Genomic DNA, 20,554 nt, shown 5'->3' with positions numbered 1-20,554 from the left:
AGAGAAATCGTGCTGTGGATTTAAAGCATCTCAGATAATATTCCATAAAGCTAAGGCATACAAAATGCAAAAGGCAAGCCAATTGGTTCCTCTATCGGACTGTATGTTCAAAATACTTGTAGACATGTTCCTTTCTTTAGATTCAGTCACGGCTCTTAAACTGCTCACCCTTCCTTGCTCTGCCTGTCTCTACAGTGGGGTCTGCGGCACCCTGGGTGAGGTCCTAAGAAAGCTTACCTTAAGATCCCATGTTCAGGCGCCACTTGCCGGAGTCCAGCTCCAGCCAAGTTCAGGGTACCCCAAAGGTGGAGGCGGCATCGGCGATTGGGGGGAAGAAGAAAAAGAGAAAGAGAGAGAGAGAGAAAAAGAAAGAGACTGGACTCCAGTCTAGTGCAGAAGCCATTTAATGGGAATTACAACTGGTCTTTTATACACAGTCGGGTGTGTGAGGGGCGTTCCCCACCCACCGGATGTTCTTTCAGGTATAATCCCATAACCTAATCTATGAAACCTTAATCCATTTATTCAACTTCAATAAATCCTAGGATCATGACCCAGAAGCCTGTGACCAATACTAAGGCTCTTAGATGTGACCCAAGTTTGAATTATAAGTTGTGTGAAAGCCAAAACTGCAGTTTGTGGAAGAATGGGAGCAATGAGCTTCTAAAGTTAGCTTGTGTTCATCCCGGTCTCAGAGTTTTTATGTTTTGAGTTCACAGAAGCTTAATCTAGTTAGTGCTGAGTAGAAAGGGGGAGGAAATGGGGTCAATAGCCTCCGAACGCATCCTAGTGGTCTTGGGGTCAACGACCCTTCCTGATCCCTAATGCTCAGTGGGCCTCCGTGGCTGGCTCTCAACATTTAGTGATGTGTCTGAAGCATAGCACATAGTTAGTAAATTTTTGTTGTTTCTGTATTGAATGAGGACACAAGTAAGATAAAGTTTCTATTCTGTAGAGCTTCATGGCAAATGTTAAGTGATTAATGAACATAGTTATTTTTATCTAATGTGGCATGGAGTAGAGTGGTTACTTTATTTTATTAAAAAATTTTTTTGGTTGAGTGTGTGAGTAAATCTATGAACTTTTCTTTAGCAGATTTTTCTTAGCAGCAAATGGCATTAACAGAAGAACAGACCTTTAAAGGAGAGAGTAACTGAATGTATATAGACTTGGATGCCACTTATTGAGCATTTACTGTGTGTCAACAATTGTTTCGTACTATATTAGCATACTGTAGTATGCACAGTTTTCTGCCAGAGTAAATGACAAGTTTCAAACCCAGGTTCTAAACCGTTACACTTACTTTACTTATTTAGTAGGTGGTTAGTGAGATTCTTAACAAAGATGTAGATTTAAATTGGCGTACTATGTAGAACTCTCTCAGCATAGCAGTTATTATTATTTTTTGGTATCTTTATCTTCATTGCTTTACACAATTTATTTGCACATAGTAACTACTTGTAATTGGAGTAAGTAACAAAGAAGCCTGCTAGACAAAAAAGACAAATTAATAAAATATCTAATATTGGATATACTGATAGAAATATTTTAAGTGGTTCTTAATTATCTGCTTCTGTGTAGGTAATGTGGAAATTTGTTTCATGATGAGAATATGTGAAAATTCTCTATACAGTGCTTAGTACATCTTAGGGATCCGTGAATGTCTTTTCTTCTTCTCTTGATGTCATAAATTTGAGTAGCAGTAGTGTTTGGAGAGAAAATAATAATTCATATTATTTTGTTTGGGGATGGAGTTAGGGAAGAAACAGTCTGACAGTCTTCATTTTAACTTGTTCAACTTTGTATTTAAGCTACTTATTTGTGGGTGGCCATTAACCTCTTCAGATTAAATAAATATGTTGAATATTTAGTGAAAAAATCTTATTATGTTGGTGTCTTCTCAAGTGTAGTTTTCCTACCAGCAAAATTAAAAAGGATAAGTAATTTGTGTTGCTGTGGTGTAAAATCTAATCCTTAACCTAATAGGCTTTTACATTTTGGATTTTAGTTTTCATACTATACTAAATACACAGACTCAAACATAGCTGCATCTTCTTTTTTTTTTTGAGTTGGAGTCCCACTTTGTCACCCAGACTGGAGTACAGTAGCACACTCATGGCCACCCAAGCGTCAGCCTGCTGGGCTCTGGCAGTCCTTCTGCCTCAGCCTTCTAAGTAGCTGGAACTACAGCCGCGTGCTACCATGCCCTGCTAAGTTTTTTATTTATTTATTGTAGAGATGAGGTCTTGCCAAGTTGCCCGGGCTGTTCTCGAATCCACAGGCTTAGGCAGTCCACTTACCTCGGCCTCCCAACATGCTGGGATTACAGGCTGAGCCACCGAGCCCAGCCAAGCTGACATATTTTATGTCACTGCATGGCTTACTTGAAAAATAGAACAGTTGTTTAACTGGATGACTATCAAAATGGTCAATGCAGATTGATGGGCTTGAGTGTAGTAGACAGTGGGTATACAGATGGTGATGTCTGTACCATTTGACAGAAGATGGCTGAGTCTTTAAAATTATTTCAGTGGAATAGTTTTGGTGTTGTTGCAGTAAAGGGCATCCATTCAACCTCAGGTGCTGTGCAGATGGCAAAGCCAAGCTAATACAGAAAAATGAGAAACAAGTGACTATTTAATGTACAGGAATGCATGATCCACATCACAAATAAATGACGGTATTACATGCAGGAAACCTAGCCAGATGGCTGTACATTAAAACACATGACTCCTTGAGAGAATTAAGTACAGGCAATTTGCTCGGATTTTCTGCAAGCCTGCTGCATATTATATTAGGATAGGGAGAACAAGAGATTAAGTGCTTTATTTATTGAAAGTGTTTAGGTGAAGTTGGCAGTTATTTAAACATAATCTGATCTCCATTAGTATTGTCTCTGTAGAAAAAAAAGCAGGGAGGGACAGCTGGCTTTAAAACAAAAGGATTGTAAGGAGTAAGATTGTCTAGCAAACTTGTGGAAACTACAACTATCTGTTGGCTCACATTTTTCAGTTTTGTCAAGTGTTCCACTAGGCAAACTCTTAAAAACATTTTTTTTAAGGACCAATGTGATAAAAGTATTTTTTTTGCTATGCATGTTTTAATGAATTCAAATATCAGAGACATACGGACATTTTAAAGTAGGAGTAGTTAATGTGTTAAGTGCTGTGTGAACTAGGACCATTTTTCAGTAGTCAAACTTGTCATTTTTGTTTTTCAGCTTAAAGAAAGTGGTTATTGTACAGGTCATGAACCAGATTCCCTGGAATTCAGCACTGTGGGAGGATGGGTATCTACTCGAGCATCAGGCATGAAGAAGAATATCTATGGCAATATCGAGGACTTGGTAAATGTTTTTCTAGTTATTATGTAATATTTGATTAGTATATAGAGTTCATTATAAAGTGATTAAAAGCCCTTAAAAATTAAGAGTTGTATAGTAGGCACCCCCATAAGTGTAGTTCTTTTTATTATAATAATGTTAAATATATATACAGTAGAAATAATTAATAGATACAACTGTGGTCATTATTTAAGGATGTCCCTTTTCAAGTGACTGCTTTTTAAGCTTTGTAGATGTTTCACTATCCAACTTATAAAATACAGTCAACCCTCTGTATCTGCTAGTTTCAACGGCATAAAAATACTTGAAAAAAATTAAAAATAAAAGTAAAAAATTGTAAACAAATAAAGTAACAAAAACAACCCCCAAAATATAATATAAAAACAGTCTATGGCTGGGCTCAGTGGCTCAACCTGTAATCCCAGCACTTTGGGAGGCTGAGGCAAGAGGATTGCCTGAGCCCATGGGTTTGAGATCAACCCAGGCAACTTGGCTGATAAGTAAAAAAATTAGCCGGGTGTGGTGGCGTGCCACTGTAGTTCTGGCTACCTGGAAGACTAAGTTGGAAGGATCGCTGGAGCACAGCAGGTTGATTCTGGGGTGGCTGTGAGTGTGCCACTGCACTCTAGCCTGGGGGACAGAGTGAGACTCCAACTCAAAACACAACAAAAAACTGTTTATATAGCATTTACATTGTTTTAGGTATTGTAAATAACCTAGAAATTATTTAAAATATTTGGGAGAATATGTGTAGGTTATATGCAAATGCTGTACTATTTTATATAAAGAACTTGAGTATCCATGGATTTTATATCTGTGGGGGTCCTGGAACAAGTCCTGTGTGGATACTGAGAGACGACTATATACAAATATTATTTTACAAGCCTTGTAGAAACTCAGTCTTTAACTCTACCAAGAATGTAGTTCATTTTTTTAGGTGGCTCATAAGTACTCTGTTTTGTCTTGGGAGATTTTACATTTTAATCTGAAAATATTTTTTATTCTATGTAGAATTAAAGAGTCTGATTGAAATTATTTTTTTTTTAATTGAGGACATTTAGAAAAACATTTTCTTTTTGCAATTAAAGTAACCTAGATTCAGTTTCAGGAGAGAATAATTTGATCCTTTTGCTATTGGATTGTTCAGATCTTTTTCAGATTTAGGCGAATATCTGCTAGTTGTTACATTTAGTGCTGCTAAAGCATGTAATTTATTTTAATCATCTTTTGGAGTTATTTAAGGCACACACATTATAAGTGTACATCCTAATGTACTTATGTGCATTGATAATTAGTACATTTTAACTTACATTTTTAACTTTGCAATTTATAGTGTCCCCTGAGACTGTCTTAATTTTCGTTGTTTGCTTTTTTGAAAACTACTAATGTTGAGATTCTTTTAATATATGTGGCTGCAGTGGAACTTACTAAAATTAAACTTAAAGTATGTGTTAATATATTACTTCAATTAACATTAGTGCATGTTTAGTTAAAGTACAGTAAGTAATGATACTCATATCTTATTTAATTGTTTGAAAAAGTTGAAGACAGTTGTTTAGTCTAATGTTTAATGTAATCCAAGGTTTCAGAAGTCTTGAGCACTATGTACTAGATACATTTTTCATCATAAATTCTATTCCCCACTTATTTTTAGGGTATTTTAAGGAATTCCAGCTGTATTCCAACTCAAATATTTTGTCATGTAGTGAATATCTCTTCACCAAAGGATTTCCTGAGCATTTCTGATTACTGATTTTCATGCTGATGTTATAGAGCTGAAGCTTATCGCTATTAGCAAGAATCCACTGCTACTGTGAAAAGTACCTTGCTATGTACTTTTCAGTTATGAAGCACTGTTAAATTCTGTAGTGACAAAATCAAACTAAAAATTCACAAAAAGAAATAGAGTATAATATATATTAGTTGGCATTTCATTTTCATTTTAAAGAATTTTCTGAACAAAATGCTTTTTTTTCACTCCGAGTCTCACTCTGTCGCCCAGGCTGGAGTGCAGTGGCAGGCTTACGACCACCTCAGTGTTGACCTGCTGGGCTCTGGTGATCCTTCCGCCTCAGCCCTCCAAGTAGCTGGAACTACAGTGGCGCACAATCACGCCTGGCTCATTGTTTGTTGTAGAGACGAGGTCTCGCCAAGTTGCCCAGACTGATCTCGAACCCACAGGCTCAGGCAGTCCACTTGACTCGGCCTCCCAAAGTGCTGGGATTACAGGCTGAGCCATCAAGCCCAGCCAGAAAATGCTTTTAAAAGTATAACTATGATATAATTTAGGCAATTAGAAATAAACTCATTTTTATTTAAAAATAATGTGTACTCATTAGAGAAGTATAAAAAATATGTGCTATATATATTAGTACATAGAATAATCCTAATACTTTTAACATCTTCATATTTATCCTTCTAGAACTTTTTCTAGGCATACCATAAGCTCGTGTGTGAATCTAGTTTTTAATATAAAAGAAGGTCGTGCCGGGCTCGGTGTCTCAGCCTGTAATCCCACGTCTTTGGGAGGCTGAGGTGAGTGGATTGCCTGAGCCCGCAGGTTCGAGACCCGCCTGGGCAACTTGGCGAGACCTCATCTATACAATAAATAAAAAATGAGCCAGGTGTGGTATCGCGCACCTGTAGTTCCAGCTACTTGGAAGGCTCAGGCAGAAGGATCGCCAGAGCCCGCCGGGTCGAGGCTGCAGTGGCCGCGAGCAGCCACTGCACTCCAGTCTGGGCGACAGAGTGAGACTCCAACTCGAAAAAAAAAAAGGGTCGTGCTGTGTTTAATTTTCTCTTTAAATTGTTACATTAACATATAAATGAGTATAGGCTATCATCATAATTTGTAGAATTCATATAATATTTTTATTGATAATTCATGATTTATTAAACTAACTCCTTTTTACTGAACATTTAAATTATTCCTAATTTCAGAATTACAGAAAACAAAGGGAAAAATGTCGAGTAATTTCTTTGGCATACATCTGTAATCATTTTATTTGAGTAAGCTCCAAGAGGTTGAATTGTTAGATCAATGAATTTATTCATTTTAGTTTTTGGATCCTTACATCCAAATTGCTCTATACAAATTTTGTACCAGTTGATACTCCCACTAGTGCTATGAGAATCTTTTTGTTTTTTTGGATCTCTTATTTGTATTTCTGTCTTTTAATTTTGTATTTCTCTAATTGTTAGTGAATGCAAACTTCTAAAATTTTCTCATTGGTAATTTTTATCTTTTACTTAATGGATTGTTTATCGATGACCTCTGCTTCTTTATTTTTATTGAAGGAAGCTTCAGTAATAAATACACTGTTGTTACTTATCTGTCGAAAAATTTGTTCTAAAAATATATTGAACTTTTACCTGTGTCTGATTCAAATCTCAGGAGCATTTTTTAGGGAGAGATCCTTCTTCCTTGATATACCTACTTTCTCACTTGTGTGATGTGTATCATACATCTCTCTCCCTCTCTTTAACTCAGTCATTGCTTCTACCTCTTCATCCTAACTTTTAACGTATCATAATTAGTATTTAATTCTTTTCAATCTTTTCTACTAAGTGGAGTTGAGGGTGGTGATAAGGCATGAACTTTTTTTTAGAATTCTAAGCATCTAGAGCAGTGTCTGACATGAATAATAGTGTTTCATAAATACTGTTAAATAAGTGAAAGAATGAAACTATTGAGGTATGATCATTGCTTATATTTTGAGTCATTTAGTTCTTTGCCCATTTGGATAATCCTAGACTAAATTTGGTTTAAAGAAATATGTATTTTCATTCTTAAAATGTGAATATGCCTAAACCACTTTAAATCAAAAGATGTACAGTCTTAGAATTAGAATGACTTTTCTCCCTTTTAAGATTATGTACATATTTACTTTTAGTTCAGAAATTACTAAAAGATATTAAAATTATGAAAAGCATCATAATTTGTCACTTAACCCAGTATATAAAAAGTAGTGTTTTGTATAGATATACATAAATGTGTGTATACAAATACACACATGCATTAATTCACAGATGTCTAGAATTTACATCATGTATTGTATTAAACAGGTGGTTCATATAAAAATGGTAACACCTAGAGGTATAATAGAAAAAAGCTGTCAAGGACCTCGTATGTCAACAGGCCCTGATATCCATCACTTCATCATGGGATCTGAAGGTAAATATCACTACAGATTTATTATTAAAAAATATGGGTTAGTGATTCTGTTTTGTGAAAATCTGTGATATTATGATATTAGGTCTTTGAAAGACATGTTTTGTATATAAGGAATGGTAATTTTTTTAACAGTATTTTAATTCAGCACTTCATAAAGTTTTTATTATGAGAACATCTGATTAGTTTTTCTCTTCTATTTTGCTTTTTATATTTCTAAAAATTCCCTGTTCTTTTGTTTTTATTTTTCTTTTAGAATTTTTACTGACATTTAGAATAAGTGGCTGTTAGGGTTTAAAATGTCTTATTTGAACATTTTTTATTATAGTATTCTTGAATTTTATCAGAATTATCAGAGAAAACAACTGCTAAAGCATATCTTACTGTCTTTCAATAATTATATCTTTTATAAAGTAGTTATTATTTAATTTTTAGAAGAAGTGAAATTTAATATTCTGATTCACATATCTTTTAAACTTCTGTTGATCTTAATTTTTGGCTACTCCAGTAGTATCCTTTGCTTGGTTACCTAATGCTGGGTAGATTAAAATGTAACTCTTCATCTCCTCCAAAATATTTAATTTCTTTTTCTTGTTGATTTTCATACTTTTCGGTGATAAAGAAAGTAAAGGGAGAGGGGAGATTCAGAATCAAATACCTGCTGTTCTTATTCTGGAAATCACTGGATTTTCTTTTCTTCAAGCAAATACTTAAATTTTATATGAAAGACCATTTGAAGCCTTCAGTTTTCTTTGAGAACAAACATTAGAGAAAATTCTTACATTTATTACAACTTTTTTTTTTTTTTTTAAACAGAAAGAAAAGTGAATAATATATAAGCCTGTCTGGTGTCACATTGCCATGGAACTATTTGTAAATGAAAATATAAAGTGGGTATAATGTACATATAATCAAGTAATAATCTAAGTTAGTTTTATATAACTATTGACATATTCTGAGAGCAGAAGAATCAATTAATATATTAAAACCCCATATAAATGGGCCTTTTGACAAAGTGGATTTGAGATATCCATTTGTGATTGGCTTAATTTGGGCATAAGTAGGAATGGAAGTTATCCCTGTCAAACTGCATTTGAGACCTGGATGGATTTTGATCTCACATTGGGGCCATGTAGAATTCCTAGCTGGCTAGTTGCACAGCTTCCCTTAGGCCATCTCATTAATCTTGTGATAATACAATATCCCATTTTACACTACTAATTTTTAAAAATCTCATTTATAATGTTATAGTAGATTTCACTACTTTAAAATGCCTACAGTATATATATGAGGCAGTATGAGTACACAGAAATTTAAGACATAGTCCCTTTTTACCAATACCTTAGAATTTTGATGTAGAATGAGAATTATAAAGAAAGTTTGCCAATGTAAAGGTATATACATTTTTAAATAAACCTTTTGAATAAGTAATATCATGCACATTTATAAAATTCAGATATGTAGATACACATACAAAATTCAAAAGTTAGTTAAGAGTGTATAGGGAAAAATCTGTCTACTATCCCTCTCTTACAGGCATCGCTCTGTCCAGAATCAGCACTATTGCTATGTATTAACCACATACGTACATATTTTTTAAAATACAAATGAGAGTTTGCTACTTTTTGTTCATTGCAGACAAATAGTTGATTTTTTTTTTTTTTTTGGCAGCTACATGATGTTCTATTCACTGACATATTTAACTAGGTTGCTATTGGTTGGCATTTAAGTGGTTATCACATTTTTCTTTGGATTATATTCTGATTATAATACTGTGTTTCAAAGAAACATTTGCAGATGTAGAAGTTAGGAAATATTTAACAAAACTCTTAGACTTGGAATTTAGTTTTAAATAGAAAACTTTTCCTGGATGAAGTCAGAGTTTATACTGACCTTCTTTAATGAATTTCAGTCTGGTGACGTTTGAGTTTGATCAGACAGGAAGTTTTCTGTAGTCTGTATACAGATGAGAGTAAATAGAAGAGATGGTTCATACCTTTAGGAACTTAATGCTGGACAGATTTCTAACTTATTTGTCAAATTAGTTTTGAATGTGTGATGCTAATTCCAAGACTACCAGAAACTTCTAAAAATTTTGAAAAGAGTAGGAGGAATTACAAATAATCTTAGTGATGTGAATGTCAGTATAGTAGAAGGAAATTAGCAACTTTGAAAATTAAAGGTCAGGTGTGTTGTCTCATGCTTCCAATTCCAGGACTTTGTGAGGCCAAGGTGGGAGGATTATTTGAGGCCAGGAATTCAAGACCAAACTGGGTAACATAGCAAGACCCTGTCTTTACAAAAAATTAAAAAATTAGCCAGCCAAGCATGGTGGTGCATGCCTATAGCCCTAGGCAGTCAAGGAGCTATGGCAGGAGGATCACTTGAGCCCAGGAGTTTGAGGCTACAGTGAGCTGTGTTACCACAGTATTCCAGCTTAAGTGACATAGTGAGACTCTGTCTCTTAAAAGAATGAAAGAAAATTAAATTGATAATACTTGTTAAGAAAGAATAGATATGATAGATAATTTTGTGCAAGTGGATAAGAAGATAGCATAGTACTAATAATTAATAATTCACTTGTCAACTTTTTGCTTCTTCTAACAAAGGTTTGCAAGTTCACTTCAAAAAGAAACCCTGTACCTTTTAGCTGTCTCCACACTTCCCCATCCCACCTCTCCAATCCCTAAGCAACCACTAATCTACTTCCTGTCTCCATAGATTTGTATTGTGGAAATTACACAGAAATGGATTAATGTAATATTTAGTTTTTTTGTGACTGGCTTCTTTTAACTTAACATAATGTTTTCAAGATTCAACTGTTATAGCATGTATTGGTACCTCATTCCTTTTTATGACTGAATAATATTCCACTGTATTGATATACTATATTTTGTTTACCTATTTACCAGTTGGTAGTCATTTGGGTTGTTTCCATCTTTTGGCTATTGTGAATTATGCTGCATTAAACATTCATGTATAGATTTTTGTGTGAACATATATTTTCATTATTGAGGGCTTATACCTAGGTGTGGAATTGCTTGTCATATAGGTCATATTTCTTTGTTTCATCAATTAAAAAATAGCCAGACTCTTTTCCAGCATGGCTGCACCATTTTACATTTCTGCAAGGAGTATATGAAGGTTGCAGTGTCTCCACATTCTTGCCAATACTCATTTTCTATATTTACAAAAAAAAAATGTCATTGTAATAGGGATGAAGTAAGATCTCATTGCAATTTTGACCTGCATTTCTTGGTGACTAATGAGGATGAGCATCTTTTTATGTGTTTATTAACCATTTGTATATTTCCTTGGAAGAATGGCTGCTCAGATTATTTGCCCATTTTTAAGTGAGTTATTTGTCTTTATTATGGAATTACCAGAGTTTTTTATTCTAGATAAAAGTCCCTTGTCAGGTAAATAATTTGCAAATATTTTCTCCCATTCTGTTGATTTCTTACTGATGTTCTTTAACGTGCAAAAGCATTAAATTTTGGTGAAGTCACATTTATCCATTTTTTTTCTTTAGTTGCTCATACTCTTGTCATATCTAAGTATTCAGTGCTAAATTCAATGTCGTGAAGATTTACTCTTGTGGCTTCTTGGAGTTTTATAGTTTTAGCTCTTATTTTTAGGTCTTTGATAGATTTTGAGTTAATTTGTGTATATACTATGAGGTAAGGTTCCAACTTTGTTCTTTTGTATGTAAATATTCATTTGTCGCAGCACCATTTTTGAAAAGATGTTTTTTTCTTCACTGGATGGTCCTGGCACCCTTGTCAAATATCACCACGGATTTATTTCTGGATTCTCAGTTTTTCCCCATTGATCTATATGTCTATCCTTATGCCAGTACCATTCTAACTTGATTACTGTTTTGGGTGCTTTTATTTTTTAGCAAGTTTTAAAATCAGGAAGTATAAATACTTCTTTGTTGTTCCTTTTTGGTATTGTTTTGGCTGTTCTGGCTCCCTTGCACTTCCTTGTGAGTTATAGAATTAGCTTGTCAGTTTCTACAATGAGGCCAGCTTGGATTTTAATAGAGATTGCATTGAATCTGTATTTCAGTTAGATCAATTTGGAGGGTATTGTCATCTTAACAATGTTGAGTCTTTCAATCCATGATTATGGAGTGTGTTTCCAATTATTTAGGTATTTATTTTCTTTCAACAATGTTTTATAGTTTTCAGAGTGTAAGTTTTACACTTCTATTTCAAATTTGTTACTATTTCATTATTTTTGATACTATGGTAAATGGAATTGTTTTCTTAATTTTCTTTTTGGTTGTTCATTTCAAGTGTATAGAAAAAGAATTTATTTCTGTACATCAATTTTGTATCCTGCAGTCTTGCCAAATTCTTCTTTTAGTTCTGTTAGTTTGTTAGTGGATTTATTAGCATTTTTTGCCTGCAAGGATTATGTCATCTATAGAGAGTTTTACTTCTTTCCGATCTGGATACATTTTAGTTCTTTTTTTTTTTTTTTTTTGCCTAGGTGAGAACCTCCAGTATAATGTTGAATACAAGTGGCGCAAAAATCATTGTCTTATTTCTAATTTTAAGGGGAAAAGATCCAGTTTTCCCCATTAAGTATGGGTTTTTCATAGGTGGCCTTTATCAGTTTGAGGAAGTTTCCTTCTGTTCCTAGTTTATTGAGTGTTTTGATCATAATGGATGTTGGATTTACCAAATGCTTTTTTTCTTCATCTGCTGAGCGTAAGCAACTCAAGTTTAATCACTTATGTGATTATTTCTACTTCTATGTTTTATTAATTTATTTTTGAATGTTAAACCACCTTTCACTCTTAAACCCCACGTTGTTATGGTATATGATTATTTGTATGGATTGCTGGATTTGGTTAATAATATTTTGTTTAGGATTTTTGCATCCATATTCATATAAGTTGTTGATCTGTCATTTTCTTTTCTTGATATCTTCGGGGTTATTGGGATACTGACCTCATAGGATGAGTTCGGAAGTATTTTCCCCATTTCTACAAGTGAAAGAATTGTAAAGGATTGATATTAATTCTTTAAGTGCTTGGTATGACTTAGCTGTGAAATAATCTGGGCCTGGGCTTTTCTTTGTGAGTAGTTTTTGGATTACTAATTACTACTTTGAATTAGTGATCAGATTGACTTAAGTCAGTTTTAGTAGTTTGTGTTTTTCTAGGAATTTGTCCTTTTTTAAAATCAAAGTTATCTAATTTATTGCTGTACAGTTCATAGTCTCCTTTATAATCCTTTTTGTTTTTGTAAGGTCAGTAGTGATGCCCATATTTCATTTCTGAATTTAGTAATTTGAGTCTTCTGTCTTTTTTTTGGTCACTCTAGTTAAAGTTTTGTTAATTTTGCTCATCTTTTTAGAGAACCACCTTTTGGTTTCATTGGTTTTTCTTTTTTTTTTTTCTCTCTGCTGTTTTTCTATCCTCTGTCTTATTAGTTTTACCTCTTATTAGTTTCTACAATCTAATCTTGATTAATTCCTTCCCTTTGCTTGCATTAGGTTTAGCTTGTTCTTTTTTTAGTATCTTAAGGGTGGTTATTTGAGATTTTTTTTAAAAAGAACATAGACATTAACAGTCATAAATTTCCTTCAAGGCATGGCTTTACCTGCATCTGATAAGTTTTGATGTAGTGTTTCTTCCTTTCCTTGCTTCTCCAACAATTTCCTAATTTCCCTATTGATTTCTTCTTTGACCCATTGGTTATTTAGGCATGTATTGTTTAATTTCCACATATTTGTGAGTGAGCTTTTAAAATTTATTTCTTTTTAGATTTTTATTTTATTCCATTGTGGTTGGAGAGCATACTTTGTGTTATTTCAGTGTTTGAAAATTTGTTCAAGTTTGTTTTATGGTCTAGCTAGCATATAGGCTATCCTGGAGAATGTTCTATATGTGCATTTGAAATGAATATGTTTTCGGTTGTTCTTGGGTGGAGTGTTCTAGTCATTAGGTCTAATGGATTTATAGTGTTGTACAGATCTTCTCTTTCCTTGTTTTTCTTAGATCTAGTTGTTATGTTTACTATTAAAAGTGAGGTTTCCAAGTATTATTGTTGAATTATGTATGTCTCCTTTTATTTTTTTTTCTTCATGTGTTTTTATGTCCTGTTATTAGATGCATATATGTTTATAGTTGTTATATCTTCCTGATGGCCTATAATTGTAAAATATCCCTCCTTATAACGAGCAATGTTTTTGTTTAGTCTGTTTTGTCTGATGTTAGTATATCATCACTTCACTTTCTTGTAGTTACTGTTTGCATGATAGATCTTTTTTTTCAATCTAGTTATGTCTTTGAATTTTAAAGTGTGTCTCCTGCAGACAGCTTATAGCTGAATCTTTTATTTTATTTTTTTAAATTGGCACATTTGTTTATTTCTCAGTTTGTGAAAATATCCTCAATTTGTTGATATAGCAAATGAATTTTAACTCTGCTCGCTATGCAAAAAATAGAAGATAATCTGCTTTGCAATGATCTATATAGTTCAGTTGCATACAGGCAACATGCTATATGTGGAAAATTACTAACTTAACTGCAGGTATTAAATACTGAAAAAGTTAGTATTTTATTATAATTTATATTACTTAACAATCTAGGAAATTTGCAGCCATAAACAAGTCTAGTGCAATTTTAGGTGCAATTGGGAATTCAGTAATCTTGGTGGAGCTGTTAGTGTAGTGAACCTTCTAGGCAAAAATACATGCATACTTTTGATATCACATGTAAAGGAATTATTCTAAAATTTACCTTATTCATTTCATTCTCTGCAAACCTGGACCAATCAGCATAGTTTTTATTTTTCTTGATATTAGTGCATGTTCTCTTTTTATAATAAATGTATGACCATCCAAAGATACCAGGTTGACACACGTGGCATCAGTGCCTTCACCATAGGTTTTTTTCCTCTCTAGCCATTATGTTCTTATGAAATTCCACTTTACTTACCCAGGAACTTTAATAGTTTCTCATAGTCCTGCAGCTACTGTAGTTAGGTCCCCACATATTACCACAGCCCCTACTCCAGGTCTATGCACTGCCCCCACTCTCCCAAGGAGTTTTTTTTTTTTTAAAGAAGCAGTCTCATCATGTCTGTCTTTTCTTTTGGTTGTTTAGTCCGTTCACATTTAATGTTATTATTGATGTGATTAGATTTATGTCTGCCATTTTTCTTTTTCTCCTCTCCCCCCCCACCCCGCCATGGCCTCATGTCATTTTCTTCCTGTAGCTCACAGTTACTACTTTCTTTTATATTAAGTAATCTTTTAATGTAGCACTTTAATTTCCTTAATGATTGTTTTTTTAAGTTTTGTGTTTTTAGTTATATCCTTAGTGGTTGCTCTAGGGCTTAACATATACATTTTACCCAATCAAAATCAGCTTCAGATTTATACTAACTTAATTTCTGTGAAATATAGAAATCTTACCCTGTGTAGCCCTTCTCCTTTTTCCCTCTTTTTTTTTTGGTGGTATTATTGTTATAAATATTACCTTTATAAATGTTGAGACCCAACAATACATTGCTGTAATTATTGCTTTATATAATTGCATGACTTTTAAAGAAGCTGAGAGAAGGGAGAACAAGTACAGATAGAACATCCCAAATTTGAAATCTGCAATCTGAAGTGCTCCAGAGTTAGACACTTTTTGAATGCTGGCATGATGCTCAAAGGAAGTGCTCATTGGAGCATTTTGGATTTCAGATTTTTGAATTTGGGATACTCAGCTGGTAAGTATAATGGAGATATTACAAAATCCAAAAAAACCCAAAATCTAACACATTTCTAGTCTCATACATTTCATATAAGGGATATTTAACCTGTCTAGATTTATAACTTTTATTGTATTAGCCTTCTTATTTATCCTTATTTATCTAGTTCTCTTCATTTGTTCTTGTGGATTCAAGTTGCCATCTGTAATCATATTCTTACCCAGTAGAGCTTTGCTTTCCTCACCTCCTTTGTGCTATTATTGGTAAATATATCACATTTGTATATATTATTGGTCCAAAAACATATATGTATTGTTTTACACAATTGCTTTTAAAAATCAGGTATGAGAAGGAGAAAAATATGCATTTATACTATCTTTTGTAATTACATGAAAGAAAAAAGACTGAAAAATGTTTTTTTTGTGTGTGTGTGTTGATATGAATTACGGTCTCAGCTAGGTTTACCTGCTTTTGGTATGAAGAACTTTCTTTTATATTTATTATAAGTGTGACAACAGAGTTCTCTTCGCTTTTGTTTATCTGGGAATGTTTTTATTTTTGAAAGATAGCTTTTGTGGATGTAGGATTCTTGGTTAATAGGTTTTTTATTTCCTTGAGCACTTGGAATATATTATCCTACCACTTTCTGACTTCCATTGTTTCTACTGACAAATCAGCTGTTAACTTTATTAGTTTTCTCTTTTAATAATGAGTCATTTTTCTCTTGATGTTTTAAAGATTTTCTCTTTGATTTTCAGCACTTTTTTTTTACCATGATGTGTCCATTTGTGGATATCTTTGTGCTGAATCTACTTGATATTTGATGAGCTCGCTTGATGTATGGGTTACTATTTTTTAATAAATGTAGAAGATTTTCAGCCATTCTTTCTTTGAATTTTTTTTGTGCTCCGTTCTGTCTCCTCTTTCTGGCACTCCCATTTTACATAAATTGGTGTGCTTAATGGTTTCACACATTTCTGTAAAGCTCTGTTCATTTTTCTTCACTTTTCTCTCTATTCATATTACATAGTCACTGTCAGTCTATCTTCAACTTTGTTCTTTCTTTTGCCAGATCACATTTGCGGTTGAACCCCTGTAGTAAATTTTTTATTTCAGTTATTGAGCTTTTCAATTCCAGAATTTCCCTTTGATTCCTTGTAATTTCTCTCTCTTTCTGATAATCTTTAACATTTAACATTTTTATTATACCTTGCTTCACTTTTTAAATCATGGTTTCATTAGTCTTTTAAACACATTTAGAATGGCTACTTTGAAATCTTTGTCTGGTAAATCTGACATCTGGTTGCTGTCACAGGCCATTTCTATGGGTCTTCCCTCTCCCCCACCTCCCCATTCCTCTTGTCTATGGGTGATACCTGTTTTCATTGTGCAGATCAGAATTTTTTTTTGTTAGAGAGTGGATATTTTAGACAATTTATTGTAGCAACTGTATATTGCTTCCTCCCTGTGCTTGTTTCCTTGTTGTTTGTTTAGGGACTGGCTGTATTAATTAGTGAGGTCTTTTCCCTCTCACCAACCCCCTTTTCACTGTTAACCCTCTGGAGGTGCAGGCTTAGTTAGGCATTCCTGCAGTTTCTTGGGGTGACAGTGTGACAGTGGTTTTGGCAGGGCTTTTTTTAAAACTCTCTTTCTGACCACACTTAACCTGTTAAGGGCCACCTACTGCAGGATGATTGTGCTATTATTTTCAAAAATGCTCTGTGGTATACCTTGCTACATAATAATCCAATCAAATTCAGACTCCTTAGAAGAGATACTTCTGGATGTTAGTGTTAGAGATTTTTTTTCTGAATGCAGATGGGATCCTCTCTCCTGTTTCTTTCCCAGGGAAACTAGATGGCCCACACTCCAACTTGTATCTCCAGTGAATCTACCTGTGTCTTCCAATTGCTTTTTTAAATCACATCTTTTACTGCTTTTGAGAGCGTCCTCAGATTTGAATTTATCCTTGTTCTGTTGCAAATGAAGGTGCTTCCTTTAGAAAGAAATTAGGAGCTGTTTTATGGCCTGTTTCTCTCCCCAGACAAAAGCTCTGAGCCATGACTCATGCTTCTGTCTGAGTGACACCCCTGCTTTAGGGAGCTGAATGCTTGGGGAAGTGGGGAAAGAAGTAGGTCATCTAGGTTAAGCCAGGGCAAAGATTATGGGGACCTCGGTTTTAGTGTGCAGCATTCATGGTAGAACCTTTGTCTCCCAGTTGGGGCTGGAAGCAAGAAGTGAACCCCACCACCTCTCAGTTGCAGTTGCCTATAACTTAGCCTTGGGAAAAGGTAGCTGGAGACTGAGTCTTAAATGGAATAGGATCAACATTTTTTCTGAAATTAAAGTTTTTAGGTATATATCCAAGGAAAATGAAAGCTTATGTCCACACAAAAACATGTACATATTCATAGCAATATTGTTCATAGCAGCCAAAAAGTAGAATATCAAATGTCCATCAACTGATGAACAGATAACTACAAAATGAATTATACTATTTGACAATTAAAAATGAATAAATATGCTACAACATGGGTAAACCTTGGAAACGTTTTGGTAAGTGAAAGAAGCTAGTTACAGGACTACATTCCTTTTATACGAAATGTCCAGAATAGGCAAATCTGTATATACAAAACATAGATTTGTGGTTGCCTAGGGCTAAGGGAGTGGGGGTGGAAATGGAGAGTCACTGTTTAATGGATATGCTTTTCTTTTTTGGAGAGATGAAAATGTTCTAAACTTACATTGTAATGATGGTTGAACATGTCTGTGAATATACTAAAAACATTGCATTTTGCACTTTAAATGGGTGAGTTTTATAGTTTGTAAATTATATCTCAATAAAGGTGTTAAAACAAAAAAGAAAGTTTAGACACTTTTGTTTCTTTTAAATTTTACAAGACATATATTTCATATTAAAATCTTTATCAGGCCAAACTTGCAGAGATTTTGTGATCATAAGGTATTTTAGAATCTCTGTAGGAAAGCACGTGTATATGTGATAACTATGTTGTGATCTAATGTTATATAATTTACTTTTCATGAACTCATAGTAGCTTTTCATTATCTTTAACCCTCTATTATATATTGACACTGTATTATATATTGACAAGATGTTTTAGGTATATTATACATTTATTGGAAGCTTTGATTTTTGTGATACTTTTTATTTCTCATGTTGTTACTAGTTTCTGCAGTTGCAAAGATCTCCCCTTTTACTCTCTTTTTAAAAAATTCTCTGAAAATTTACTAATAATGCTATTAATTTCCACCATTTGTACATCAGAAGCCACTGATTGGAAAAATTTGGCTTTATAAATGAGAACTTTTAGCCATGTTTCTTCAAATATTTTAGCATAGATATTTAGGCCACATAGTTACATTTAACTAATCTTTTCCCCCTCTGATTAGTCCCCCTCTCCTCCTTTTAATAAAGAAAAGGACATTTGTTTTCTTGGTAATGATCTTGTGCTAGATATTTATGATAACTCTTTTGTCTCTATCTGGTTTGTTTTATTTGTTTGTTTCTTACAAGGGCATCTCAGTAATGCCTTTGTCTTTCCTTTGTATCAATTTTTAGGAAAAAAGACACCGTAATATTTACTCAGATTTTTTCTGTCGTCTTAAATTTTCTTTGAAACTTAAGTTCTTTTTTCCCAATAAATGGTTTCACAGTAAAAATGGTCACAAATCTCAAAATATATTTTGTATGACTACATATGAGATGTAAAAACTGTTGTTTTTCAAATTTTTTAAATAAATTATAATACTTTAAAAACTATTTAAAAGTAAACTTCTTGGAGAAAGCTTACAATGAAATATTTTAAAATATTTGTACATAACTAAGAAAAGCATATTTCAAAAACTATTTTTGGAAATAATAAAATTTTCCTAATTGTTTTTCTAAAAAAGACTTGAGTAGTAGACATTGTTTCCCAGACAGACTAGATTAAATAAATTTAAATATGAAAAATAGAATGACTTACTAGAACAAATAGATTTTTTAAACTGTCATGTGAGATACTGGATTATTCCCCCTTCTTTTTCAGGAACTCTTGGTGTAATAACAGAAGCTACAATAAAAATCAGACCAATCCCTGAATACCAAAAGTATGGCTCGGTAGCTTTCCCTAATTTTGAACAAGGAGTAGCCTGTTTAAGAGAAATTGCAAAACAGGTAAAAAAAAAAAAAAAGATGTATATATTTATTTGTGTTTTTAAAATTTCTGTATAATTGTGTTGTGCATAAGTAGTCTTCATATTTAATTGTGTTATATTTGTGGTTTTTATCCAGTTCTATTATGAAAAGGTAACTTTGTGAAATCAGCCCTTTATGTGCAGGTACTATTTCTTTCAATAACTATATTAGTATCACATCTCTTTCTTGGTCTAAAGAGGGCTGTATGATTTTAAGCCAAGGTAAGAAGTGTACTTTGATGGCTTCAGATGACTTTGCCTTTTATTAAATGTTATGTTTCATAAGTTTATTTTAGGTAAGATATTTTGTGATTAATTGTAATTTATCTTAAATTAAGATATTTTTTGAAATTAGAATAATGACTAAATATCAATAAGCCCAAAATTTAGGCATTGAATATAGATAATCAAGCTTCATCAATTCATAGAATGTGCTTCTAACTAGGCTTTACTTTGTTTTATAATATTGTCTAAGCTATAGCTTAAATTAAGTAATGTAATACAGTATAGTATACTATAATATATATAACACTAAGCTAAAAATAATTTTTTTCTCCTCTCTTCTTAAAAATATATATAGGCCGGGCTCGGTGGCTCAGCCTGTAATCCCGCACATTTGGGAGGCTGAGGTGAGTGGATTGCCTGAGCCCGCGGGTTCGAGACCCGCCTGGGCAGCAAGACCTCATCTCTACAATAAAGCAAAAAATCAGCCGGGCGTCGTAGCACATGCCTGTAATTCCAGCTACTTGGAAGGCTGAGGCGGAAGGATCGCCGGAGCCCAGCAGGTCAAGGCTGCGGTGGCCGGGAGCGGCCACTGCACTCCAGTCTGGGCGACAGAGTGAGACTCCAACTCAAAAAAAAAAAAAATGTATATATATATATATTATCAAGATTTTTAAAAAGACTAGATAATGCCAAATTATTTTATTTATATGTCAGTGTAGAAGTTTCTGCATTTCTTTAGGCATTTGGTTCACTGCTTGAACTACAATGGTTTAGGGTAATTCTTATTTCAACATTTCCAGCAGGGTGGAAGTCAAGAGAATATACTCCAGTCTCTTCTTGCTATCTCCAAATTTCTGGAATTCTTTAATACTTCTGTTAATGCTATACCTAAGTAGAATC

General features: G+C 33.5%; 1 protein-coding gene and 1 pseudogene across 1 annotated transcript in view; one reads left to right on the top strand and one right to left on the bottom strand.

Moving 5' to 3' along the window:
• AGPS (alkylglycerone phosphate synthase) overlaps positions 1-20,554 on the top strand; it is a 148,390-nt gene that overhangs the window by 66,130 nt on the left and 61,706 nt on the right. Inside the window, exons 9-11 of the mRNA XM_008057032.2 lie at positions 3,221-3,346; positions 7,409-7,517; positions 19,282-19,409. Coding sequence (XP_008055223.1) covers positions 3,221-3,346; positions 7,409-7,517; positions 19,282-19,409 — 363 coding nt within the window. The remainder of the gene's footprint in view (positions 1-3,220; positions 3,347-7,408; positions 7,518-19,281; positions 19,410-20,554) is intronic.
• Positions 14,109-18,296, bottom strand: LOC103259359 (annotated as a pseudogene).

This window comes from Carlito syrichta, unplaced genomic scaffold (assembly GCF_000164805.1).
Source record: "Carlito syrichta isolate Samal-C Ts95f unplaced genomic scaffold, Tarsius_syrichta-2.0.1 Scaffold302617, whole genome shotgun sequence".
In the NCBI taxonomy this organism is placed as follows: Eukaryota; Metazoa; Chordata; class Mammalia; order Primates; family Tarsiidae; genus Carlito; species Carlito syrichta.
The sequence above is the reverse complement of the archived record's forward strand: the minus strand, read 5'-3'. Positions and strand labels throughout refer to the sequence as shown.